This window comes from Oncorhynchus gorbuscha, linkage group LG25, assembly GCF_021184085.1.
Source record: "Oncorhynchus gorbuscha isolate QuinsamMale2020 ecotype Even-year linkage group LG25, OgorEven_v1.0, whole genome shotgun sequence".
In the NCBI taxonomy this organism is placed as follows: Eukaryota; Metazoa; Chordata; class Actinopteri; order Salmoniformes; family Salmonidae; genus Oncorhynchus; species Oncorhynchus gorbuscha.
In genome coordinates this window covers 37223223-37247385 of record NC_060197.1, presented here as the reverse complement: position 1 = coordinate 37247385, position 24163 = coordinate 37223223, and the positions used below count along the sequence as shown (strand labels likewise).

Below are 24163 nucleotides of genomic sequence, written 5' to 3'. Positions count from 1 at the left end.
GCTTAGATTAACAAGAATTTAACTGCACTGTCCAATTTACAGTAGCTATTACAGTGAAATAATACCATGCTATTGTTTGAGGAGAGTGCACAGTTATGAACTTAATGTTAATAATAAACCGATTAGGCACATTTGGGCAGTCTTGATACAAAATTTAACAAAAATGAAATGGTTCATTGGATCAGTCTTAAACTTTGCACATACACTGCTGCAATCTTGTGGCAAATCTAAATGGTTCCTGGGCTGGAATAATACATTACCTTTCTCTTGCATTTCAAACCATAATACAAAAAAAACAATGTTATTTTGTACCAACTTTTACCAGGTCTGTGTTATTCTCCTAGTTCACATTTCCACATACTTCAAAGTGTTTCCTTTCAAATGGTATCAAGAATATGCATATCCTTGCTTCAGGTCCTGAGCTACAGGCAGTTAGATTTGGGTATGTCATTTCAGGTAACATTTTAAAGGGGCAGCTCCTTAAGATGATTATTTATACTGTATTGAGGGACATTGTGGAAAGTGTAGTAGGCCACACGTACAATCACTTAGCAAACCCAAATGTTTCAATTAATCTCATTTTCTGTCTGCATATATACTTCTACAAAATATTATACAAGTGTCTGTTTTCAGTGAGGCAGCATTGGCTTAAGTACAGAGTTATGGTTTAATTAAACATGTTTTATTTGATGTAAACTGCAGCCGAAGTTCATATACCATACCGCAAAAATGTAATAGTATCACACTGGCCTAAAAGCAAACTACACTGTGAATGAGCATAATTGACGGGCGGAAATTATATTTGAGATACCGACTCAACTAACATCTTTTTTTACTAAGCATATCGGTGCATCTGCTACATTTCTGACATCTTTAAACAATATCCTTCCTTTTCCAAAGATGTATTGAAAATTACAGTGACACGTTCATGTTAACATGGTAAAACTGTACATAACATTTTAGATATGTCACTTCACGGAGGGCCTGCAGGTTTTTTTCCCCCTTTCAATTAAGATCTCGACAATCGGGGAGGGGAGTTCCTTACTAGTTAGTGACCTTAATTCATCAATCAAGTACATGGGAGGAGCGAAAACCTGCAGCCACTTGGCCCTCCGTGGGATGATGAGTTTGACGACCAACCATTTTAAGGATTTTCATTGGTTGTTAGATTGGGTAACTAAACTGGGAACTTATTTTGTGCTTGTAAAAATGATTCCCTTTTTGAGAAATATTTTCCCTTTCACATACAAATGTTAAAGTTCTAAATGACAAGCTGTGAACGCCAAGGTTAATATTATGACCTGATTTCTGGTAAAAAAAATCAATCTTCTGACATTCTTCGAGTCCAACAAAACATATAGCACACAAACAAGCACAATATAATAGATGATGACAGAGCAATCATTTTGATTCTTATTTGGAGAACAACCATGACTACAAGGTGTCAAAACCGTTCCACAGGGATCCTGGCACGTCTCCAACTTGACAGCACAAGTTGGCTGGATTTTATTTGGGTGGTGGACCATTCTTGATACAAACGGGAAACTTGTGAAAAACCTAGCTGCGTTGCAGTTCTTGACACAAACCGGTGTGTCTGGCACCTACCATACCCCGTTCAAAGGCACTGAAATCTTGTCTTGCTCATTCACCCTCTGACACACACACAATCCACGTCTCAATGCTTATAAATCCTTCTTTAATCTGTCCCCCTCCCTTTCATACACTGATTGAAGTAGATTTAACAAGTGACCTCAATAAGGGATCATAGCATTCACCCGGTCAACTCTGAACCTCAAAGACAGTGCCACTGCATTTTTTCCATTGTTCCCCTCTAACCAGGGAGAGATTTAGACCTGGGACACCAGGTGTGTGCAATTATTATCAGGTAGAACAGGAAATCCAGCAGGCTCTGGACCTCGTAGGGTAAGAGTTGAATATCTCTGGGCTATGTAATGGAAAGAGCAGGTGTCCTTAATGTTTTGTGTACTCTGTTACATCTTCAGGCGTTGTAGGAAAGATGCAGTGTTAAAAACATCGTCAGCCTAAGTTCCATTGCTATCGGGAAACCGGGACCTGGACTATCCAGTCCATACATTGACAATGATTCAAGAAGACACATTTCAAACCGTGAAGTTCTTAGGGACCAGCAGTTAATACCACTGCCTTTGGAGATACAAGCCTGGGTTTATACACAACCCAGTGGAGGTGTATCATTAGGGGTTGACAAAAAGTGACAAATCCTTGGGTCTCGTGATTGCCCACAAACTGGCAGTTACCAGGGGTTCCCTGTAGCCCTCTCTCATATTCACGCTGTTCATCGAGTACAGGCAGGGTTCTGCAGCTGTCCCAATTAACATGTCCACAATCCACATAGAGAAGAGCGCAAACAGCACCATCTGATTCTCGATCAGCCAGCCAAATGTATTTTCTTTGTAGTCCATTAGAATAACAAGTACAAGGGAAGTTTGGTTGGAAGGGAGCTGGGTCTCCAAAAGGCAAGAGGACAGAAACGTTGTATTGCAGTAAAAATATCTGTAAAATCAGAGAGGTCTCTAAGTCTGATGTCCGGACACGAAACCGGCCTGGTTGCCACTGTTCAGGATGGACATGAGACGGTCTTCGTCCATGGAGCTGAAGACGTCCAGGTCGTCGAGGACGGCCGGCTGGCTGGAATTGCCAGGAGAACTGTCGATCATGCCCTCGCTCTGGAGCAGGTTTACGATGCTGTTGGGGTAGTTCATCCAGGTGCTGCCGCCACAGCTGTTGTTGACCACAGGGTTGGTGGCAGGTAAGTGGCAGGGTGCCTGAGAGACCGACACCCTACTGTTCCCTGGCCCCTCTCCAGCCAGACCACTCTGGACCAGCATAGCCTGGAAGTCGTCGATGTTTATGTTATCTAGTGTCCCTGACTGGTGGACCTCAGAGAAGCTGGGGAACTCGGGTAGCTCCTCATCCACCATGGGGCCATCCACCCTGAACTGGGAATCCTGGACCCCGAAGGTAGAGTTGGGCTCTGGGGTAGCGGCTGTGCTCACTGGCTCCTGGGGACTAGCGAAGGTGGAGAAGGTGAAGCCGTGGAGGTCCGACAGGTTGACCGTGGGGAAGGCCTGTGAGGTGGCTGCAGATGCCTGGGGGTTGGTGAATCGGGCCACGGGGGTGGCTTTGTGTTGAGAGTCCAAGGTCAGGCTGTTGAGGAACTTCCAGGTCTCTGCTGGACTGGAGGAGGAGGGCTCTGCTTTGGGCTGGGTTCGGAACAGCTGGCCAGGCTGGGGGCTATCATAGTAGGGCTGGGCCTTCACAGAGGCGGCACGAGGGGGCACCACTGGGTTCACTGCAAGACACAAACAGTCAATACCACTGTCCCCTACCCAATGCTGTTGAATTTACAAATTAACTTAGGGTCCCTAAACAGTTATCTATGTTAACTTCTGGCCACTGATGTTACATACAGAACACCCTTAACTGTATGAAGAAGAAACAGATAAATAAGTAGGATGATTTACCAGGCTGGCTAGCTGCTGGCTTGGTCGCAACTGTTCTTCTGGCAGTGTTGAAAGGCCTCTCTGCTGGCATGGCCACTGGAATTCAAACATAAACCATCACACATTAACTCCCCCAAAACCATCAGATGACACAGCTGTCTAGTTCAGTGAGAGACATGGATCATTAGACACCTACCTGATATGGACCCCAGCTTCAGATTCTGGAACATTCCCTCTGTCCGTTTTCGCTTCTCTATCAGTCTATATTCATCTGTATAGTGAAAAAATAAAATAATTAGCTTGTGTGAAAGGTTTTGCATGACAACCTCACAGCACACAGGAGTGTTGCCAAAAGAAACCAAACGGGTCGTCATAGTAACGAAAAGGGAAGAGACCTGGGTCGGAGGGCAGGAATTGGAAGTCCATTGGCTCGCTGACCTCGCGGTCCGAGGGTCTGCGAAGCTGCATCTTCACTTTGATTGGCTCGGTCAAGTTGGTGTCGTAGAAGGGCGGGGTACGGAACACGATGGCCACCTGCCTGTGGACGTCCGCCTGGGAAAAGGTCCCCTTCCCCTCCCACGAGTCCTGGAAGAACCGCACCTCGATGTCCTCTGTGGAGGGAACAAAGAGGGTGGAAGCGGGGATGGGAAGGAGGAGGTGAGTTTCTGGCTGGGAGAATTCATTCAGCGCCAGTCCAGCTGACCTGGTAATATTTTGTAACAACATAATTGGTAGCCCACAGTTTCATGTAATACAGAGAGGAGATAATAGTCCCTTCGTTCTACGTTTGAACAATTAAGTGGGTTTATACACAATACTATCAAATGAGTCTCAATTAGCTAAGTGGTGACCAGTGGGTTTATACACAATACTATCAAATGAGTCTCAATTAGCTAAGTGGTGACCAGTGGGTTTATACACAATACTATCAAATGAGTCTCAATTAGCTAAGTGGTGACCAGTGGGTTTATACACAATACTATCAAATGAGTCTCAATTAGCTAAGTGGTGACCAGTGGGCTTATACACAATACTATCAAATGAGTCTCAATTAGCTAAGTGGTGACCAGTGGGTTTATACACAATACTATCAAATGAGTCTCAATTAGCTAAGTGGTGACCAGTGGGTTTATACACAATACTATCAAATGAGTCTCAATTAGCTAAGTGGTGACCAGTGGGTTTATACACAATACTATCAAATGAGTCTCAATTAGCTAAGTGGTGACCAGTGGGTTTATACACAAATACTATCAAATGAGTCTCAATTAGCTAAGTGGTGACCAGTGGGTTTATACACAATACTATCAAATGAGTCTCAATTAGCTAGTGGGTTTATACACAATACTATCAAATGAGTCTCAATTAGCTAAGTGGTGACCAGTGGGTTTATACACAATACTATCAAATGAGTCTCAATTAGCTAATTACCAGTGGGCTTAGTCTCAATTAGGCTTATACACAATACTATCAAATGAGTCTCAATTAGCTAAGTGTGACCAGTTTATACACAATACTATCAAATGAGTCTCAATTAAGTGGGCTTATACACAATACTATCAAATGAGTCTCAATTAAGTGGGTTTATACACAATACTATCAAATGAGTCTCAATTATACATACACAATACTATCAAATGAGTCTCAATTAAGTGGGTTTATACACAATACTATCAAAATGAGTCTCAATTAAGTGGGTTTATACACAATACTATCAAATGAGTCTCAATTAGCTAAGTGGTGACCAGTGGGTTTATACACAATACTATCAAATGAGTCTCAATTAAGTGGGCTTATACACAATACTATCAAATGAGTCTCAATTAAGTGGGCTTATACACAATACTATCAAATGAGTCTCAATTAAGTAAGTGGTGACCAGTGGGCTTATACACAATACTATCAAATGAGTCTCAATTAGCTAAGTGGTGACCAGTGGGTTTATACACAATACTATCAAATGAGTCTCAATTAGCTAAGTGGTGACCAGTGGGTTTATACACAATACTATCAAATGAGTCTCAATTAAGTGGGTTTATACACAATACTATCAAATGAGTCTCAATTAAGTGGGCTTATACACAATACTATCAAATGAGTCTCAATTAAGTGGGTTTATACACAATACTATCAAATGAGTCTCAATTAAGTGGGCTTACACAATATATCAAATGAGTCTCAATAAGTGGGTTTATACATAATACTATCAAATGAGTCTCAATTAAGTGGGCTTATACACAATACTATCAAATGAGTCTCAATTAAGTGGGAGTCTTATACACAATACTATCAAATGAGTCTCAATTAAGTGGGCTTATACACAATACTATCAAATGAGTCTCAATTAAGTGGGCTTATACACAATACTATCAAATGAGTCTCAATTAAGTGGGCTTATACACAATACTATCAAATGAGTCTCAATTAAGTGGGCTTATACACAATACTATCAAATGAGTCTCAATTAAGTGGGCTTATACACAATACTATCAAATGAGTCTCAATTAAGTAAGTGGTGACCAGTGGGCTTATACACAATACTATCAAATGAGTCTCAATTAGCTAAGTGGTGACCAGTGGGTTTATACACAATACTATCAAATGAGTCTCAATTAGTTAAGTGGTGACCAGTGAGTTTATACACAATACTATCAAATGAGTCTCAATTAGCTAAGTGGTGACAAATACACAGTACTATCAAATGAGTCTCAATTAGCTAAGTGGTGACCAGTGGGCTTATACACAATACTATCAAATGAGTCTCAATTAGCTAAGTGGTGACCAGTGGGTTTATACACAATACTATCAAATGAGTCTCAATTAGCTAAGTGGTGACCAGTGGGTTTATACACAATACTATCAAATGAGTCTCAATTAGCTAAGTGGTGACCACTGGGTTTATACACAATACTATCAAATGAGTCTCAATTAGTTAAGTGGTGACCAGTGAGTTTATACACAATACTATCAAATGAGTCTCAATTAGCTAAGTGGTGACCAGTGGGTTTATACACAATACTATCAAATGAGTCTCAATTAGCTAAGTGGTGACCAGTGGGCTTATACACAATACTATCAAATGAGTCTCAATTAGCTAAGTGGTGACCACTGGGTTTATACACAATACTATCAAATGAGTCTCAATTAGCTAAGTGGTGACCAGTGGGCTTATACACAATACTATCAAATGAGTCTCAATTAGCTAAGTGGTGACCAGTGGGTTTATACACAATACTATCAAATGAGTCTCAATTAGCTAAGTGGTGACCAGTGGGTTTATACACAATACTATCAAATGAGTCTCAATTAGCTAAGTGGTGACCAGTGGGCTTATACACAATACTATCAAATGAGTCTCAATTAGCTAAGTGGTGACCAGTGGGTTTATACACAATACTATCAAATGAGTCTCAATTAGCTAAGTGGTGACCAGTGGGCTTATACACAATACTATCAAATGAGTCTCAATTAGCTAAGTGGTGACCAGTGGGTTTATACACAATACTATCAAATGAGTCTCAATTAGCTAAGTAGTGACCAGTGGGTTTATACACAATACCATCAAATGAGTCTCAATTAAGTGGGCTTATACACAATACTATCAAATGAGTCTCAATTAAGTGGGTTTATACACAATACTATCAAATGAGTCTCAATTAAGTGGGCTATACACAATACTATCAAATGAGTCTCAATTAAGTGGGTTTATACACAATACTATCAAAATGAGTCTCAATTAAGTGGGCTTATACACAATACTATCAAATGAGTCTCAATTAGCTAAGTGGTGACCAGTGGGTTTATACACAATACTATCAAATGAGTCTCAATTAAGTGGGCTTATACACAATACTATCAAATGAGTCTCAATTAAGTGGGCTTATACACAATACTATCAAATGAGTCTCAATTAAGTAAGTGGTGACCAGTGGGCTTATACACAATACTATCAAATGAGTCTCAATTAGCTAAGTGGTGACCAGTGGGTTTATACACAATACTATCAAATGAGTCTCAATTAAGTGGGTTTATACACAATACTATCAAATGAGTCTCAATTAAGTGGGCTTATACACAATACTATCAAATGAGTCTCAATTAAGGGTTTATACACAATACTATCAAATGAGTCTCAATTAAGTGGGCAAACTATCAAATGAGTCTCAATTAAGTGGGTTTATACATAATACTATCAAATGAGTCTCAATTAAGTGGGCTTATACACAATACTATCAAATGAGTCTCAATTAAGTGGGCTTATACACAATACTATCAAATGAGTCTCAATTAAGTGGGCTTATACACAATACTATCAAATGAGTCTCAATTAAGTGGGCTTATACACAATACTATCAAATGAGTCTCAATTAAGTGGGCTTATACACAATACTATCAAATGAGTCTCAATTAAGTGGGCTTATACACAATACTATCAAATGAGTCTCAATTAAGTGGGCTTATACACAATACTATCAAATGAGTCTCAATTAAGTGGGCTTATACACAATACTATCAAATGAGTCTCAATTAAGTAAGTGGTGACCAGTGGGCTTATACACAATACTATCAAATGAGTCTCAATTAGCTAAGTGGTGACCAGTGGGTTTATACACAATACTATCAAATGAGTCTCAATTAGCTAAGTGGTGACCAGTGGGTTTATACACAATACTATCAAATGAGTCTCAATTAAGTGGGCTTATACACAATACTATCAAATGAGTCTCAATTAAGTGGGTTTATACACAATACCATCAAATGAGTCTCAATTAAGTGGGCTTATACACAATACTATCAAATGAGTCTCAATTAAGTGGGTTTATACACAATACTATCAAATGAGTCTCAATTAAGTGGGTTTATACACAATACTATCAAATGAGTCTCATTTAAGTAAGTGGTGACCAGTGGGCTTATACACAATACTATCAAATGAATCTCAATTAGCTAAGTGGTGACCAGTGGGTTTATACACAATACTATCAAATGAGTCTCAATTAGCTAAGTGGTGACCAGTGGGTTTATACACAATACTATCAAATGAGTCTCAATTAGCTAAGTGGTGACCAGTGGGTTTATACACAATACTATCAAATGAGTCTCAATTAAGTAAGTGGTGACCAGTGGGCTTATACACAATACTATCAAATGAGTCTCAATTAAGTAAGTGGTGACCAGTGGGCTTATACACAATACTATCAAATGAATCTCAATTAGCTAAGTGGTGACCAGTGGGTTTATACACAATACTATCAAATGAGTCTCAATTAGCTAAGTGGTGACCAGTGGGTTTATACACAATACTATCAAATGAGTCTCAATTAGCTAAGTGGTGACCAGTGGGTTTATACACAATACTATCAAATGAGTCTCAATTAAGTGGGTTTATACACAATACTATCAAATGAGTCTCAATTAAGTGGGCTTATACACAATACTATCAAATGAGTCTCAATTAAGTGGGCTTATACACAATACTATCAAATGAGTCTCAATTAAGTGGGCTTATACACAATACTATCAAATGAGTCTCAATTATGGGCTTATACACAATACTATCAAATGAGTCTCAATTAAGTGGGCTTATACACAATACTATCAAATGAGTCTCAATTAAGTGGGCTTATACACAATACTATCAAATGAGTCTCAATTAAGTGGGCTTATACACAATACTATCAAATGAGTCTCAATTAAGTGGGCTTATACACAATACTATCAAATGAGTCTCAATTAAGTAAGTGGTGACCAGTGGGCTTATACACAATACTATCAAATGAGTCTCAATTAGCTAAGTGGTGACCAGTGGGTTTATACACAATACTATCAAATGAGTCTCAATTAGCTAAGTGGTGACCAGTGGGTTTATACACAATACTATCAAATGAGTCTCAATTAAGTGGGCTTATACACAATACTATCAAATGAGTCTCAATTAAGTGGGTTTATACACAATACCATCAAATGAGTCTCAATTAAGTGGGCTTATACACAATACTATCAAATGAGTCTCAATTAAGTGGGTTTATACACAATACTATCAAATGAGTCTCAATTAAGTGGGTTTATACACAATACTATCAAATGAGTCTCAATTAAGTGGGCTCATACACAATACTATCAAATGAGTCTCAATTAAGTGGGTTTATACACAATACTATCAAATGAGTCTCAATTAAGTGGGCTTATACACAATACTATCAAATGAGTCTCAATTAAGTGGGCTTATACACAATACTATCAAATGAGTCTCAATTAAGTGGGCTTATACACAATACTATCAAATGAGTCTCATTTAAGTAAGTGGTGACCAGTGGGCTTATACACAATACTATCAAATGAATCTCAATTAGCTAAGTGGTGACCAGTGGGTTTATACACAATACTATCAAATGAGTCTCAATTAGCTAAGTGGTGACCAGTGGGTTTATACACAATACTATCAAATGAGTCTCAATTAGCTAAGTGGTGACCAGTGGGTTTATACACAATACTATCAAATGAGTCTCAATTAAGTAAGTGGTGACCAGTGGGCTTATACACAATACTATCAAATGAGTCTCAATTAAGTGGGCTTATACACAATACTATCAAATGAGTCTCAATTAGCTAAGTGGTGACCAGTGGGTTTATACACAATACTATCAAATGAGTCTCAATTAGCTAAGTGGTGACCAGTGGGTTTATACTACTATCAAATGAGTCTCAATTAGTGGTGACCAGTGGGTTTATACACAATACTATCAAATGAGTCTCAATTAGCTAAGTGGTGACCAGTGGGTTTATACACAATACTATCAAATGAGTCTCAATTAATACACAATACTATCAAATGAGTCTCAATTAAGTGGGCTTATACACAATACTATCAAATGAGTCTCAATTAAGTGGGTTTATACACAATACTATCAAATGAGTCTCAATTAAGTGGGCTTATACACAATACTATCAAATGAGTCTCAATTAAGTGGGCTTATACACAATACTATCAAATGAGTCTCAATTAAGTGGGCTTATACACAATACTATCAAATGAGTCTCAATTATCAAATGAGTCTCAATTAAGGGCTTATACACAATACTATCAAATGAGTCTCAATTAAGTTACAGAGTCTCAATTAAGGGCTTATACACAATACTATCAAATGAGTCTCAATTAAGTGGGCTTATAGAGTGGTGACCAGTGGGTTTATACACAATACTATCAAATGAGTCTCAATTAGCTAAGTGGTGACCAGTGGGTTTATACACAATACTATCAAATGAGTCTCAATTAGCTAAGTGGTGACCAGTGGGTTTATACACAATACTATCAAATGAGTCTCAATTAGCTAAGTGGTGACCAGTGGGTTTATACACAATACTATCAAATGAGTCTCAATTAGCTAAGTGGTGACCAGTGGGTTTATACACAATACTATCAAATGGGTTTATAGACAATACTATCAAATGAGTCTCAATTAGCTAAGTGGTGACCAGTGGGTTTATACACAATACTATCAAATGAGTCTCAATTAGCTAAGTGGTGACCAGTGGGTTTATACACAATACTATCAAATGAGTCTCAATTAGCTAAGTGGTGACCAGTGGGTTTATACACAATACTATCAAATGAGTCTCAATTAGCTAAGTGGTGACCAGTGGGTTTATACACAATACTATCAAATGAGTCTCAATTAAGTGGGTTTATACACAATACTATCAAATGAGTCTCAATTAAGTGGGCTTATACACAATACTATCAAATGAGTCTCAATTAAGTGGGTTTATACACAATACTATCAAATGAGTCTCAATTAAGTGGGCTTATACACAATACTATCAAATGAGTCTCAATTAAGTGGGTTTATACACAATACTATCAAATGAGTCTCAATTAAGTGGGCTTATACACAATACTATCAAATGAGTGTCAATTAAGTGGGCTTATACACAATACTATCAAATGAGTGTCAATTAAGTGGGCTTATACACAATACTATCAAATGAATCTCAATTAGCTAAGTGGTGACCAGTGGGTTTATACACAATACTATCAAATGAGTCTCAATTAGCTAAGTGGTGACCAGTGGGTTTATACACAATACTATCAAATGAGTCTCAATTAGCTAAGTGGTGACCAGTGGGTTTATACACAATACTATCAAATGAGTCTCAATTAAGTGGGTTTATACACAATACTATCAAATGAGTCTCAATTAGCTAAGTAGTGACCAGTGGGTGTATACACAATACTATCAAATGAGTCTCAATTAGCTAAGTAGTGACCAGTGGGTTTATACACAATACTATCGAATGAGTCTCAATTAAGTGGGTTTATACACAATACTATCAAATGAGTCTCAATTAAGTGGGCTTATACACAATACTATCAAATGAGTCTCAATTAAGTGGGTTTATACACAATACTATCAAATGAGTCTCAATTATGTGGGCTTATACACAATACTATCAAATGAGTCTCAATTAAGTGGGCTTATACACAATACTATCAAATGAGTCTCAATTAAGTGGGCTTATACACAATACTATCAAATGAGTCTCAATTAAGTGGGCTTATACACAATACTATCAAATGAGTCTCAATTAAGTGGGCTTATACACAATACTATCAAATGAGTCTCAATTAAGTGGGCTTATACACAATACTATCAAATGAGTCTCAATTAAGTGGGCTTATACACAATACTATCAAATGAGTCTCAATTAAGTAAGTGGTGACCAGTGGGCTTATACACAATACTATCAAATGAGTCTCAATTAAGTAAGTGGTGACCAGTGGGCTTATACACCATGATTTCAAATGGATGTCTGGCAAAGAGGAACTTCAAAAGAGTCCACACACTAACAGGACAACAAAGCCGTTGAATGAAGGCAAAAAATAACTAACAGGCTACACACAATAGCACCAACAACAATTGGAGTGTTTGTGTCAGACAAACCTTTTTGCACTTTGTCACAGAGTAAGAAGATCTCGTCCCCTCCTCTGCAGCTCCCAGAGTTTCTGTTCACTCGACAGATCTTCAATTCTGCTGTGTTGGGTGCTCCTGTGAGAGAGAGAGATGGGAGTGAAGGAGCGTTAAAGGGCCACAGCACCTGTCTAGTTCATGTTTATAAATGAGTGAAACTGACAGAGTAAACAGTGGAACAGGAACAGCCTGGACAGAACAGTGACAGATGAGGGAGCTAGTGTGTACTCAGTGAGTGTGTGTGTGTGTGTGGCAGACTCACTATTGTCGTAGATGGGCTGAGACACCACGGGCTCCAGAGGGTGAAGTTCACCGGTAGGTAGAGTGATCGAGGCCTGGAAACAAAGCCTCACTGCATTCAGGTCAAACTCCTCCTCCCACACCTTCGCCTCGGGAACTACCGCCAAAACACAACACAGTCAGTCACAAAGCCAAAGGGTGTGGCATCTGGGATTGGCTATCTGGCGTTGACAAGTGATAAAACAAAAATCGATAGTTACATATCTCAATATTTTTCTCATGCTACAGCAAACATATAGTGAGCAATATGTTTGTAACATCAAATTGCAATATCAAACTCAATATATATAGAATCGTGAGAATCACAAAACATATCGTATCGGCACATAAGTATCGTGATAGTATGAGGTCTCAGGCAATTCCCAGCGCTAGCATTGACTGTATCGTGTCATGGTCACAGAGGACAAATACATTACTATTCACACAATATTAATGGATTAAACCAAGGTTAACAAAACATGAAAATGAGATTGGATGAGTTAATATGTGCATAACAGTCAATGTTATGACAATGGACCGACTGTGTGTGTGTGTGTCTGTCTGTACTCACTGTTGAAGGGGTTGTTTTGGTCTGCAGTCTACAGGAAACTGCTTCGTTCACATCCTTTTTCTTCACACACTGAATGCCCAGGTTCTGAAAACTGAGATCAGACAGTGAGAGGAGTCAGAGTGAACGTGTGTGAAACTGAAATAGAGATCGACCACAAGAGGGTGCTTCATTCAACCACGCTCTGGTTCTAGTCTTTAAAAAATCATGACTATGTGAAACATTCTTTTCCTGACCTAAATGGTCATACAAATGATAAACTGGTAATGTTTTGGTCATCCAAGTATATGTCTTCTATCACACTCACACACAGCTGTGTACCTGTGTACTCGTCTCTCCTGCAAGTCTGCCTCATAGTAGCCATGTTTGCAGTCTTTCCCCACCAGCTCGTGCGGGTGGGGCTTGTGAGGTGGGTTCTTGGTCACCAAGGAGACACGGACACGCAGGGGACCATTGTAGTTGTGCACCTGCATGGAATAAAACCAGGTTAGGAGGATGTGTGCCATCACCCGCCACAAAATCTCCACCACTTCCTTTCCTATGTCAGAAAGCAAGGTGGGTCATGTCTAGATGGGATACAGCTTCTGTCAAATTTGACATAAAAAATATATTTTTTTACATTTTAGCTAACCCTAACCCTTTTCCTAACCTTAACTTGACACATTAATTAACCAAACCTGCTGTGTAAGGTATCATAAACCTGCTTAAAAAAAGTCAATTTTAACAAAAGCTAAAGACTAAACCCCTGTTGTGTAGTAGTAAAACAGACAGCTATGGTTATAACTAGACAAAATGGCTAATTTGCATAACACATTGCATAATCATTTGTCCATCAACTACAGTATATTAGAATATATGGTGAACGCAGCCATGGTTTTGAAGGTCTCTGAACGTCTCAATAAGCTACAGTGCAAATAAAGCATGGCCCCTTAATACATAGTTAGCTCAGTGTGCCAATTATGTGTCATTTAAGGGTGGCCTAACCTTGATGGCGGGGTGTGTCTTGGTGGTATCGTTGCTCTTCTCTCCCGGGATGCTGCCCGCCGAGCGCCCCTCACACTTGTACCTGAACCTCATGCCTCTCGGCTTGGGCTGCTCAATGATCTCTATGAAAGAATTCCCTGCAGAGAGAGAGAGAGAAATACACTGTGACCTTCATTCCAATGGGATCTCATTACTATCTCAATGTGACTGATTGGCACACATTCGCAATCAATGTCTCAATTGTCTGAAGGCTTCAAATCCTCATTTAACATATCTCCTCCCCTTCGTGTACAGTGATTGAAGTTGATTTCAGTGTATTCATGGATGCCAAGGGAAGACGGGCTTTTGTCTCTGTGTTTCATCATTTTCCTTCAATTCGCAAGGGGCTGAATGGGTCTCGCCGGAGAAAGCATCCGAGCGGGCAAAACAGCACCCCTCTGTCTCTGTATGTGTAGCCCATCTATCTGATGCTGTCTGGTCAAAAACAGTATGACATTGTTGCCGCCTGTAGCATTGAATTTAAGGGAAGCTAGCGAGCATTTGGCCTCCCTTGATGAATAAAAAAGTATTATATAATAGCCATTCAGCGTTGAACTAAACTGAGTGAGCTCAACTGTGAATCTATTGTCTGCTCCTGTTGAATTATTAAACCATTGTTAATTCCATGTTGTCTGCATCTGGGTCTTACCTTCACACCTGATAGATAGGGATTTGGACATGTGGTTTTACTTAATTCTCCGTATTGGCCAATGATGATAACGGCAATTCTGATCCAGCCATAAATTCATACATTGTGCCCCTGGCCTGAGACGATGGAAGTTCAATATGTAGCTAGATGTAGAAGGCTAATGTTATCTAGCTAACGTTGCCCATTGAAGGAAGTTAGGCTAGCGAGCAAACATTTTAGCAAGGTAGCCTACGACAACAAAAATTGTAAGATTGAAGTGAACTGTATCACCTTTTCGTCAACATGAAAAGAGTGGAGGATGGCATTGGCATTTCTCAAAAGGGGGGTGAGTCAACATGAAAAGAGTGGAGGATGGCATTGGCATTTCTCAAAAGGCAACATGTGGCAGGATTTTTCTCAAAAGGGGGGTGAGTCAACATGTAAAGAGTGGAGGATGGCATTGGCATTTCTCAAAAGGGGGGTGAGTCAACATGAAAAGAGTGGAGGATGGCATTGGCATTTCTCAAAAGGGGGGTGAGTCAACATGAAAAGAGTGGAGGATGGCATTGGCATTTCTCAAAAGGGGGGTGAGTCAACATGTAAAGAGTGGAGGATGGCATTGGCATTTCTCAAAAGGGGGGTGAGTCAACATGAAAAGAGTGGAGGATGGCATTGTCATTTCTCAAAAGGGGGGTGAGTCAACATGAAAAGAGTGGAGGATGGCATTGGCATTTCTCAAAAGGGGGGTGAGTCAACATGTTTTTTCTACTTGCACGAACACACACGAACACACACACACAGAAATCAGAACCATGGACAGCCACACCCCTGAACAGGCAGTTAACCACTGTTCCTAGGCCGTCATTGAAAATAAGAACTTGACTTGCCTAGTTAAATAAAGGTAAAATAAAATAAAAAATGTAGCTTACTTTGATTGGACTAAATAGTTTTGGTATTTTACCACTGCACTGGACTAAGCATAACTGATTTTATGATGATGAAATGGTGCTGGAATAGTGGAGGCAGCTCCTGTTTCTTTGCAACTTGTGGTAACTCTCTGTGGTTCTAAATCAGTAGTCGTATAGTTGTCCGAAAATGTTGGAAACATGAACTTACTTGACCATGCTGTAGGTCATGTTACTGTTGCTCTCCGGTTATGTGATGAAAGAAAAACATTTCTGGCTTGGCTTCCCCAGTGATTTTACCCAGTGGTTTCATCTACTGCTGGATTTAACAGCAGAGATCAATAAGGGAATCATATCTTACCAGTCAAATGTTTGGAATCACCTACTCATTCCAGAGTTGATTTATTTGGACTATTTTCTACATTGTAAAATAATAGTGAAGACATCAAAACTATGAAATAACATGTAGAAGCATATAGCAACCAAATAAATGGTAAACAAATAAAAAATATATTTATATTTGAGATTCTTCAAAGTAGTCACCCTTTGCATTGACAGATTTGCACACTTGGCATTCTCTCAACCAGCTTCATGAGGTAGTCACCTGGAATGCATTTCAATTAACAGGTGTGCCTTGTTAATTTGTGTAATTTCATTCCTTCTTTATGTGTTTGAGCCAATCAGTTGTGTTGTGACAAGGCAGGGGTGGTATACAGAAGATAGCCCTATTTGGTAAAAGACCAAGTCCTTATTATGGGAATACCAGCTCAAATAAGCAATTAGAAATAACAGTTCATCATTACTTTAAGACATGAAGGTCAGTCAATACGGAACATTTCAAGAACTTTAAAAGTTTCTTCAAGTGCAGTCGCAAAAACCATCAAGCGCTATGTCCTCTTATGAGGACAACCACAGGAAAGGAAGACCCAGAGTTACCTCTGCTGCAGAGGATAAGTTCATTAGAGTTTACCAGCCTCAGAAATTGCAGCCCAATAAATAATTATCATCATCAACTGTTCAGAGGAGACTGCGTGAATCAAGCCTTCATGATCAAATTGCTTCAAAGAAACCACTAATAAAAATGGCACTTAACCCCCTTGGCCGACACCGGTGCTCAGCTGGACCTTTGTTCATGATCCCCACACCTGTGCCCGGCCGGGTCTCTGTCTTTGAATTCCACACCTATGCCCGGCTGGGTCTCTGTCTTTGAATTCCAACCTGTGCCCGGCTGGGTCTCTGTTTTTGAATTCCAAACCTGTGCCCGGCTGGGTCTCTGTTTTTGAATTCCACACCTGTGCCCGGCTGAGTCTCTGTCTTTGAATTCCACACCTGTGCCCGGCTGGGTCTCTGTCTTTGAATTCCACACCTGTGCTCGGCTGGGTCTCTGTCTTTGAATTCCACACCTGTGCTCGGCTGGGTCTCTGTCTTTGAATTCCACACCTATGCCCGGCTGGGTCTCTGTCTTTGAATTCCACACCTATGCTCGGCTGTCCTTCAGTCAGCCCCGTCCTCTGCTCCTTACGGGCTGGGCATTCTGATGGAGCCAGCGATCAGTCGCTCTCCATTTTCAGTTAATTATATATAATTGTAATTATTTGTGTTCAACTGTTTGTCCCTCTATGGTGTTTATTTAACTGTTTAAACAGCATCATTTGTCATTGATGTTTTTCTCAACAGTATTATCTCCTTCCTTTTAATTCACTCTGAGCACAAAACCCCTTAGCTGAATTCTGTAATTACATTTTGATCAAGTGTCAGTCATTAAATGCTCCATTGTATATACTATTTATAATAATAATAATAATATATGCCATTTAGCAGACGCTTTTATCCAAAGCGACTTACAGTCATGTGTGCATACATTCTATGTTCCTGCTAGTGTGCCTTGTGCACTGATTTCAAACAATTAGAATATATTTGTCATTCTCATGTCTTCCTCCAATTCTGTGTCTTGAATTACTTTCTTGATTTACAATCAAAACAATTTAGCCAACATTACGTGTTCAATGTGAACTTGATATTAAATGTAAAGATTAAGCCATTTCTCTTTTTTTAGATAAACAAGATTTAACTCCTGTGGTGTTTAGGCTTAACACATTTAGGCTCCCCTTTTTCAAGTTTGATCCTGTAGAGGGTGAGCGGTTTGACAAAAAGAGACGGGTTTTCATAAGGTAACCTTATGGGTGATGATGACAGATTTACGGGCTAAGAGGAACAATGATTGTCGGATGAAGCTCGATGCTTTTCTCCTCTCAGATTGTCACGGGAAGGAAAATAAAGCATTAAAAAAACAATTAAAAGCTAAATACAGCAGCCGTGTCGGGGTTCGATACAGGGTCGACATCGGCTAGTATGTTCATTCTTGGTAGAAAATGCACCCCGAATTCGCTACACTTGTTAATTCCTGGTGGCACATCCTCGACTGATGAGCTATATCCTTGGAGCACCAATAAGAAGAAGAGACTTGCGTGGGCCAAGAAACACGAGCAATGGATGTTTGACCAGTGGAAATCTGTCCTTTGGTCTGATAAGTCCAAATTTTAGATTTTTGGTTCCAACCACCATGTCTTTGTGAGATGCAGAGCAGGTGAATGGATGATCTCTGCATGTGTGGGGGTGCTTTGCTGGGGACACTATCGGTGATTTATTTAGAATTCAATGCACACTTAACCAGCAGGATATCATTTGTTTTTCAACAGGACAATGACCCAACACCCCTCCAGGCTGTGTAAGGGCTATTTTACCAAGAAGGAGAGTGATGGAGTGCTGCATCAGATGACTTGGCCTCCACAATCACCCAACCTCAACCCAATTGAGATGGTTTGGGTTGAGTTGGACTGCAGAGTGAAGTAAAAGCAGCCAACAAGTGCTCAGCATATGTGGGAACTCCTTCTAGACTGTTAGAAAAGCATTCCAGGAGAAGCTGGTTGAGAGAATACCAAGAGTGTGCACAGCTCTCATCAAGGCAAAGGGTGGCTACTTTGGAGAATCTCAAATGTAAAATATATTTGGATTTGTTTAACACTTAGTTGTTTACTACATGATTCCATGTGTGTATAAAGAAAAACGCTTGAATGAGTAGGTATGTCCAAACTTTTGACGAGTACTGTAGCTTTCACCTGGATTCACCTGGTCAGTCTATGTCATGGAAAGAGCAGTGTATGTATATCAGTATGTGTTTCAAAATAAAGCTGATGCTTCACGTGAATACAGTCATGATAAGGGAGAAGCCATAAAGTGAACAGAGACTAACAGAAAACAGGTCAACAGCGTGACTCTCCTTACCTTGGTTCAAAGGGGGCTGTCCCCATCCATACATTCCTATGGAGATGGAAGAAATTGACAAAAAAAAAACATTTACTAGAACAAATAAGTCAGTAAGATACAACTATCAACCAAAATCCACAACCCATAATTCCCCTCAACTATTCTCAGATGAGAAAAGGCAGACAAGAACTGCTAATGTTGAAGATCACAACAGCTTCGTGGTACAAATTCAGCTCCTTCTCCATAAGCAGAAGGGTGTTAACTAAAAGTAGAAGTTAAAGGGGGAAGTTCACCCTCAACTCCTACCCTATGTGGTCTGGAGCTTGATGGTTTTCTGTTCTACCTGATAATTAATTGCTCCCACCTGGTGTCGCAGGTCTAAATCAGTCCCTGATTAGAGGGGAACAATGAAAAAATGCAGTGGAACTGGCTTCGAGGTCCAGAGTTGAGTTCGAGGGCCCTGGACCCTTCAAAAACCAAAACGTGCACCCCTTGGGGTCCTGAGGACAGAGTTTGGGAACCCTGATTTAGATGTAGCTTAGAAGAGAATTCTACCCCCTATTTTCGCATTGAAATCCAGGAAGTACATTCATGTGTTCCGCAAGTCGGGTCGTCACTAGTTACCACAGCCACAAAGTCATAAAACCTGTCTATCTCTACAATTTCTCTTCTTAAAATGTGATTTTAATTATAGCCTCAACCTTAAAAGTAGCATTTTTATAGAAAAATACAGAAATCTAAATACTCAAGCAATGGACCTACAAACTGTCTGGGGTGATGACTAGGCAAGTGTTATAAATGGCCTAGGAGTGTTTTGGGGTGAACTCCCCCTTAAATATAACTTATTATTTATTTTTTATTTAACCTTTATTTAACTAGGCAAGTCAGGTTAAGAACAAATTTGTATTTACAACGACAGCCTAGGAACAGTGCGTTAACTGCCTTGTTCTGGGGAAAAACGACAGATTTTTTACCTTGTCAGCTCGGGATTCAATCCAGCAAAATGCTCTAACCACTAGGCTACCTGCTGCCCCAAATAGCTGGAATGCAAAGCTAAATGCATTGAAAACAAAGGAGGTTCCTCTAAAACACAATAGCAGGCAAGGTATAACGGCTCACAACGTCTGAGTGAACTGCAGATGAATAAAGTAAAGTAAACACAGAGAAGATAAAGATTGTCAGATTACCGTTATTTTTACCACCTGACAACACTTCTTTTGTGTCTGAAATAGTTCAATAGTGCAGTGGGTTTATAGAACACATCTAAAATACAGACGTTTTCTAGTTCATGGAAAAAGGACTGGAAACTGTGTTTCTCCCTTGATAGTCTATGGTGGATTCTGCATCAACTGGGTAGACAAGATTGATTACACATGGTGTTTGAGCATGGATTGAGTTGAGTGCTATTACATGACATTAACATTTTTAGAAAGCTTTCCAAAAACTCCCTTGTGTTGTAGCTTTGATGATTGTATAGTTAACTTTGACAATGAGGTTCAACTCCTGATAAAACAGTATATTACTCAATATTCAGACTCATTTTTAAACCCATGTAAATAATGCAGCAGGAACGAATGCATGTTTAACTTAGGCTATATTGACAAGAAGTTGATTAATTAGTGAAAGTGGGTGCTCATCAAATCAAATGTGTTTGTAAAGCCCTTTTTACATCAGCAGATGTCACAACGCGCTTATACAGAAACCCAGTCTAAAGCCCCGAACAGCAAGCAATGCAGAAGCCCACTGTTACCAAACTAAGGCCATCTTCAAAGCGAAAGTAACGCCCTGGCGACGCAGTTCACAAACCCAGTGCCTTTATTATTTCAATGTGCCATCACCGACTGTCCCACACGTGACATATTACAATAACGTTGGCTTTTTGTGAGGGGCAAATGTGTGTGAGACGCGCCTTGCGCATGTGTGTTGTCCATTCCTCCGTGTTGTTGTAGCACTGATTTGGCTACAAAGTATCCAGCTTGTTGACGTTCGACCTTCAAGCCCATTAGGTACAATGTAACTTTGAGTCACATTGTTGTTGCGTTGCTTTATTAACCTGTTATTAACCTATCGGCGCAAAACCCTCGCTATGACGACGTATAACGATTTCCTAAATGTCATACATTGTAAACATTTAGGCATTAAACATACAGCTACATCTATCAAATAGACATATGCAATGTTGTGTAAACACTATGACGTCACTTCGGGGACATTGTCCCCTTAATAATTAGGCTAAGCGTCAACAAAGTTGTATAATTGGTCAAAAAAGTGAAATATCTCCCTGCGGCTAAAGTCAAATATATCGGAGAACCGCGTAGCCTAGGCCTCCTGTCGCACTACCCTAGTGTTGGGATAAAAAAGGCATCCATAATATGCATAGGCTACTGATAGCCTATACAGCTTCAATGTCACGAAGGATCACGTTCTACTAGATATGATGTAAAGTAATACACCTATAATAGATGTGGGCCTATCTCAAACCATGTCCAACTTCCTAGTAGGCTACAGTGCTGGCAAGTCGCGGACAGTGATCTCCATTATGTTGTATTGACTCCTCCTGCGGTAGTACAAAACCAATGATATCGGGGCTTCCCCCTTGTGCGCAAACAAGTTGCTAAGCTTCACACGAGACTCGAACATGCATTTACTTTGAGGATCAGTTTGTAAACAAACTTACCATCCATTTCCGAATTCTTCTTCTGCCACGTTGGTTATTGGAATAGCCTTTCCCCTCGGGTGTTTGTCCTATGAAAACAGGTAAATTTGTAAACTTGTCGTGACAGATCGCTCTTCAGCCACCTCCGCCTTGAAGTCTCCAATGCAACTTGCCACCACCCTCTAAAATGGGGCGGAAATACCCAAATGACGTAAAGGAACAGAAAATGTATATTGGTTTCGTACAGTAATAACACATTTAAAGTTCAAAACAGTCACAAGGAGCGACTGTGAGATTGAGTGCAATTTAACTGCGTCTTTGTAGCCACTATGTATCGCAAATTTGACAATAAAGTAGGCATATCAACAATATTTATATTCTGTTGATATGTTCAAACTGAGTCAATGGAGAATAATTATTTCAACATAGTAAAATACAATGGTTTGGTATCCTGTCTTGTAAAGTCCAGTTGTTCCCAAACTGTGCGGTGCATCCAGAGAGGATGCGCAAATATAACACATATATACAGTACCAGTCAAAGGTTTGGACACACCTACTCATTCCAGGGATTTTCTTTATTTTCACTATTTTCTACATTGTATAATAATAGTGAAGACATCAAAACTATGAAGTAACACATATGGAATCATGTAGTAACCAAAAAAGTGTTAAACAAATCAAAATATATTTTATATCTGAGATTCTTCAAAGTAGTCACTTTGCCTTGATGACGGCTTTGCACATGCTTGGCATTCTCTCAACCAGCTTCATGAGGTATTCACCTGGAATGCATTTCAATTAACAGGTGTGCCTTGTTAAAAGTTCATTTGTGGAATTTATTTCCTTCTTAATGTGTTTGAGCTAATCAGTTGTGTTGTGACAAGGTAGGGTTGGTATATAGAAGATAGCCCTATTTAGTAAAAGACCAAGTCTATATTATGGCAAGAACAGCTCAAATAAGCAAAGAGAAACGACAGTCCATCATTACTTTAAGACATAAAGGTCAGTCTTTGAAAGTTTATTCAAGTGAAATCGCAAACACCATCAAGCACTATGATGAAACTGGCTTTCATGAGGACCGCCACAGGAAAGGAAGACCCAGAGTTACATCTGCTGCAGACACATCTCAACATCAATTGTTCAGAGGAGACTGCGTGAATCAGGCCTTCATGGTTGAATTGCTGCAAGGAAACCATTACTAAAGGACACCAATAAGAATAAGAGACTGGCTTGGGCCAAGAAACACAAGCAATGGACATTAGACCGGTGGAAATCTGTCCTTTGGTCTGATGAGTCCAAATTTGAGATTTTTGGTTCCAATTGCAGTGTCTTTGTGAGACGCAGAGTAGGTGAACGGATGATCTCTGCATGTGTGGTTCCCACCGTGAAGCATGGAGGCGGAGGTGTGATGGTGTGGGGGTGCTTTTCTGGTGACACTGTCTGTGATTTATTTAGAATTCAAGATACACTTAACCAGCATTGCTACCACAGCATTCTGCAGCGATACGCCTTCCCATCTGGTGGCGCTTAGTGGGACTATCATTTATTTTTCAACAGGACAATAACCCAACACACCTCCAGGCTGTGTAAGGGCTACTTGACCAAGTTTCCATATGTGTTATTTCATAGTTTTGATGTCTTCACTATTTTTCTACAATGTAAAAAAGTAAACATAAATAAAAACCCTTGAATGTGTAGGTGTGTCCAAACTTTTGACTGGTACTGTATATATTTTTTTAAGGAACTCAGTTTGCCTTTCAACTCTCGAAAGGTGTAATAATAGAATGCACAAGGTGCAATGTTTAAATTGGGTGTGTATCACCAGTTTTCCTCTTGCCCTGTCAGTCATTGCATACCTTAGAGAGCTATTAATAACTTGTCAGAAATGTCCAGATCAACTAGCCTATGTCAGTTAGGTTGTTTAGCCCATAGATTTTGTAGACATGGCAAAATGTATAGAATTGCAAGAACATTTTCTTTAAAACTGCAATATTTTTCTGCACCCCATAGCAAAATGTGTATAATTGCAGGAAATAAGCTTTAAACCTGCAAAAATGTCTCTCCGCCAACAAGAAGGGTGTGAAGAGTTTGTGTCATGAACAGTGCTTGTGCCCGTAGAAATAGACAATGCTGGAAGGGGGGCCTGAGTGAAGCATTTTAGGGATCCCTGTTAAAAGGTACACAACTCGCCTACAGGGGCACGGATGTCCATTTGACGTCTATTCCCTGTTGGTTCAACATCATTTAATTGAAATGATGTTGAAACAACGTTGATTCAACCCGTGTATGCCCAGTTTAAGGCCAGTGGTCTACCTGCATGTGGTTTCATTATTTTGTTCCTTAAACAATTTGCCCATAAAAAGGCCAATTACCTATAAACTATATT

General features: G+C 39.7%; 1 protein-coding gene across 1 annotated transcript; it reads right to left on the bottom strand.

Annotated features, from left to right (window-relative positions):
• Window positions 1–653: 653 nt before the first annotated feature.
• LOC124014577 (putative transcription factor p65 homolog) lies at window positions 654–21970 on the bottom strand. The gene is given in 12 exon segments (XM_046329736.1): window positions 654–3331; window positions 3504–3578; window positions 3679–3753; window positions 3878–4093; window positions 12425–12529; window positions 12714–12848; window positions 13302–13322; window positions 13325–13392; window positions 13620–13765; window positions 14283–14419; window positions 19140–19175; window positions 21799–21970. Coding segments are annotated over 12 exon segments (1800 nt in total). The 5' UTR covers window positions 21806–21970; the 3' UTR covers window positions 654–2552.
• Window positions 21971–24163: the final 2193 nt, after the last annotated feature.